The sequence below is a fragment of the Emiliania huxleyi genome, assembly GCF_000372725.1.
Source record: "Emiliania huxleyi CCMP1516 unplaced genomic scaffold EMIHUscaffold_790, whole genome shotgun sequence".
Classification (NCBI taxonomy): domain Eukaryota; phylum Haptophyta; order Isochrysidales; family Noelaerhabdaceae; genus Emiliania; species Emiliania huxleyi.
In genome coordinates, this window is record NW_005196093.1 from 13,884 (window position 1) to 17,985 (window position 4,102).

The following is a 4,102-nucleotide window of genomic DNA, read 5'->3' on the forward strand; positions in this document are numbered from 1 at the left end:
GTCGCAGTCATCGGCGGCTCTTTCCTCAGGGGCGGGGCCCGGCACTCAGGGGTGTGGTTGCTGGCAGCACCCCAGGACTGAGCGGTCCAATGATTCGAGCTAGGTCGATCTGTCCGCCAACTCGTGCAGCTGCCTCGCCGCCGCCGCCGCCGCCGTCACGCCCGAGGCGACGCCGACGCGGCCAGTGCAGCGGGGCCGCCCCGGCAGCGGCGGCGGCGCGGCGGCGGCGCCGTCGCCGCCGGACCTCGAGGAGGGCGGCAGCGCGACGCCGCTGCTCGCCAAGGGGGCCAGGGTGGCCGCCAGCGGGCGCGCCACCCCGCGGAAGGTGCTGCTCATCGTGTACATGGTGGCGGTCCACCTGGCGCTGCTCGCGTCCCAGGCGTACAAGCTGCACGCGCACGCATGCCCGCCCTAGGGACACTCCCATGCGTCGTACGATGTGAGGGGCGGCGAGCTGGTGGCGTGGGAGAGAGGGAGGCTCCCGCGTGCCGTTCGCCATGCCCCTCTCAGTGTGAGGATGTGGCGGAAGAGCCGAGGCCGTTTGGCATGTCGATCTTATGTGAGAGTGAGAGTGGTAACTGGTATGTGTGTCCGCAGCGCGGGAGCGCGTGCGAATTCGAAACAGACCAATGTGGAGTACACCCTGTGCGATAAAAGTCGCTCGGTCGTACGGACTACGGTCGTCGGTCCAACATGCCGGGCCAAATTCTTTTCCGAGTGCGCGCCAGTCCGCCGTGCCCAGTGTCGTGCGAGGGAGCTTTGTTCTGTATATAAATAAATAGAGCAGACATCTCCAGGAGAGATGCAGATGGGCGACGCACGAACACAGATGGACAGTGCGCACCCCGCCCCGCTCGCAGGGCGTGCAGCACACAGCAACACAAGACACATATCTAGGCGCTGTGCGCCTCCTCGTGTGTTCTGTAAAAAAAGAAAGAAAACAGACAACCCAAGGGAGGGATGGGAGGACGGCACGCCGCCACCACACAGGGATTTTAAGGAGAGGGGTGTGATGCGCTAGCCGTCGCCCACCCTAGGGAGTCTGCCTCTTCCTATCTCTCGGTGTTCTGTAAAATTCTTTCGAGCCGGGTTCTAAATTCTTTTCCGTGGAACTTCCGGACGCACGATGCTATGCCCGTCGAGCGCCGAGTCGTCGTGTACGAGCTCCTATCGGCGCAAATCTCACGCCACCAGTGGACTCGCCCTGCAGGCCTTGATCGGCTGCAGTGGGATCGGCCGAGCGCCTCGGCACAGGGTGGCCTGCTCGAGTTCGAGCTCGACGCAATCCTGACTGGGACCGCGGTAGCAGACGTGATGCCATTCTGCCTGGACGTGCCAAACGGCCGGCTCATCCTGCTCGAGGTTGACTCTCTTGCAAAAGTACACGCTGCTCCATTCGAGGACCGAGCAGTGCCGCTGCACGCCACAGGCCGCGTCTTTGCTCTGCCGTTTGCAGAGGCGGAGCGCTGGGCATCCGCCGTGACGCCACCCCGTGCAGTCTTCGTGTGGAGCGTTGGACGCTGCGGGTCGACGTGTCTGCACCGGCTGCTGTGCGCCGCCGGCGTCGGCTGCGTGTCTGAGCCGTGCTGGTTTGACGACCTGTGTCGGATGAGGATGAGTGGCAACCCACCGAGCAAAGAGCTCGTGCGAGCCCTCCACCTGATCCACTGGGCCAGCGCGAGACGACTCTTTCCAAAGGCCACGGCCTTTGCAATGAAGCCGAAGAGCTATGGCCACCAGCTCCTCGTTACCGTCGCCGCTGCCTTTCCCGCAGCGAGCCACCTCTTCGTCTACCGGGACGCGAGGCAGGTGGTTGGATCCTTCGGCCGCCACTACGCCCTGCAGCAAGCCTCCGGTGCGCCCGAGCGCGCGCCTCCATGTCCACTGCGCATGCGCTCGGCGCACGTGGCGGCCGCCCTGCGCACGCACGCTCCGCCGCCTAGCCTACCGGCGCTCGCGGTCTCCTTTGGGGCCGACTGGGCAGATGCGATGGCGCACTGGAAGGATGAGGCGGCGGCGCTCACCGGCGGGAGGACCCTGCGCTTCGACGAGCTGAGAGCTTCTGGCGGCCAAGAGCGCCTTTTTGCTTCGCTGCTTCGTTGGGCGGGCGTGCCCGTTGAGACGCGCACGCTCGACGCAATGCGCGACGCAGCGGCGCGCGACTCGCAAGAGGGCCACATCATGGCGGGCGCGGCGGACGCCGAGAAGCGCTTCCTGTCTGACGAGAGCGCCGCCGCCCTCGTGTGCTGGCTGCGCACCCTCTCGGGGCTGGATGCCGACGCGGTGCTGCCCGGATCGCTGCTGGCGAGTTGCTGAAGAAGGTGACAAAGAGAACTTAAAGGCGGTCTGACGAAACTGCCCGATTAGGGGGCCTATAGGCTATAATTATAGCGACCGATCCAGGCTCCAGGGGGCCCTCCACCCACCCTCCAGCTCCTACTCCACACGTGGCACACCCGCAGATAGGGGGGAGAGCCCATACTTGAAAAACTGTGATGTGTCTTTTATGAGACTTGTCTCGTGTCTCCTCGAACCTCGTCCGGTCCGCGGACATGTCCGCGGAGCGCCGGTGCGGGCCGGTCAGCGCCGGTCTCGGTCGTCGTCTCGCGGGGACGCGGTCCCGGCTCCCCCGCGCACCACACAGTCACAGGAGATAGATCAGGGTCACAGAGTGTCAGACCCTCAGCCTCAGTGCACAGTGGTGTTACAGTGCGCTCTCAGTGTCAGTCGCTCAGAGACAGAGTACAGAGACGCGCGAGAGCCAAGACAGTGATATACGCAAGACGGCTCTTGTAATTGTATGTTGTATGTCATTGTATCATGTCATGGGCTGAGCGTGTGAGCCATGTGTGTATGTGTCACTGTCAACCGACAGACCGCGCAACAAGAACAACACACTCTACTCGGTCTCCGTCCGACATACCATCCGAGACGGTGGTCACTCGGCCTCTGACGCGACCCACGACGCCAGACGTACACGGCCATGGACGAACAACTCTATTACAGTGCGGCGTGGCGGTCTTACCCCGGACGCTCGCGCGTCTCTCTCTCAGGCCCACCGTTCGGGAAGCTCTGACCTCCTGCCGTGGCGCCCAAGCACACACGCACATGGCCAGAGCGGCATGTAGTTCCCGCAAGGTCCCTCTCTTGGCCCGCCCTCGCCATGCATCGCGGCTACACCTCCTCCGCCTCGAGAGCGCGGGCGAACCTGGGGCGGCACCAGGTCGAGCCAACTGGCCAAGCGAAGCGCCTGCATCGCGAGGTAAGGGAGGGGACGGCTGTCAGCGCCAAGGCGGGGCGAGGAGGCGTGGCGACGGGGTGGCGAGGGCGAAATCGCGCAGCTGCTGAAGGTGACTACTCGCGCGCCAGCGGCAGTTCGCCCTCGGGCCGCACGAGAGGCGCAGCCAGCTCCAGCGGCAGGCCGACGCGCCGGCAGCGCATCCCTCCCCGCGCGGTGGCGGCGCGAGGAGCCGCTGCGTCGGTCCGACGAGCGGCGGCACCGCCTCGGACACGGGCGCGGCGGCACGCAGGCAAAGGAGGGCGAGGCAGAGGGCGAGGAGAGCGGCGAAGCAGGCGGCGAGGGGCGCGCGCGAGGAGGTGTGGCCGCGGCCGCGGCGACGGGGCGAGCCGACACGCGGCAGGGCGGGAGGCAGGCCGGGAGGCAGGGTCGGAGGCAGGGTGGGGCTCGCCGCCGCGCTCGCCGCTTCGATATGGGCGCCGCCCTCTGCCGCCTCGCCGCCTGGTGCCGCTCCGACGACCCGCGACGGGCGCAGCCACTCCTCCGGCGTCCAGCGGCTCGCCTCCTCCTCTGCCGGCTCGGGCGGCGCGATTCGCGCCTCGAGGCGGCCCGTCCAGACGCCTACCAGGCGGCATGCCAGGCGGGAGAAGGTGGGGCCATCCAAGGCTGCAGGGGAGGGACTCGGCAATCTCGGGGCTGCGAGCGCCTTGCTGGGGCGGGCCCTTCTTCGTCGTCTTGACCCGCGCGAGCTGCTCGGCGAGCTTCGCACCGTCGTCGGACCACACCTTGCGGGGGAGCAGGAGGGGTGTGCCGGCCGAGGCGTGCGTGGGGTGAGCCGGAACCGACTGCGCACCGCGAGCACAA

At 66.8% G+C, this 4,102-nt stretch overlaps 2 protein-coding genes across 2 annotated transcripts; one reads left to right on the forward strand and one right to left on the reverse strand.

The window, feature by feature from the left end:
• Positions 1 to 1,131: 1,131 nt before the first annotated feature.
• On the forward strand, positions 1,132 to 2,316 carry EMIHUDRAFT_249522 (hypothetical protein; the record flags this gene model as incomplete). The annotated part of the gene is made up of 1 exon (XM_005759798.1): positions 1,132 to 2,316. The coding sequence occupies one exon, from the start codon at positions 1,132 to 1,134 to the stop codon at positions 2,314 to 2,316; it is 1,185 nt and encodes a 394-aa protein (XP_005759855.1).
• A 524-nt stretch (positions 2,317 to 2,840) lies between these two features.
• EMIHUDRAFT_460050 (hypothetical protein) lies at positions 2,841 to 3,590 on the reverse strand (the record flags this gene model as incomplete). Its single annotated transcript, XM_005759799.1, has 2 exons — positions 2,841 to 3,250; positions 3,367 to 3,590. Coding segments are annotated over 2 exons (300 nt in total), but the record flags the coding sequence as incomplete, so codon positions are not given.
• Between the last annotated feature and the right edge of the window lie 512 nt (positions 3,591 to 4,102).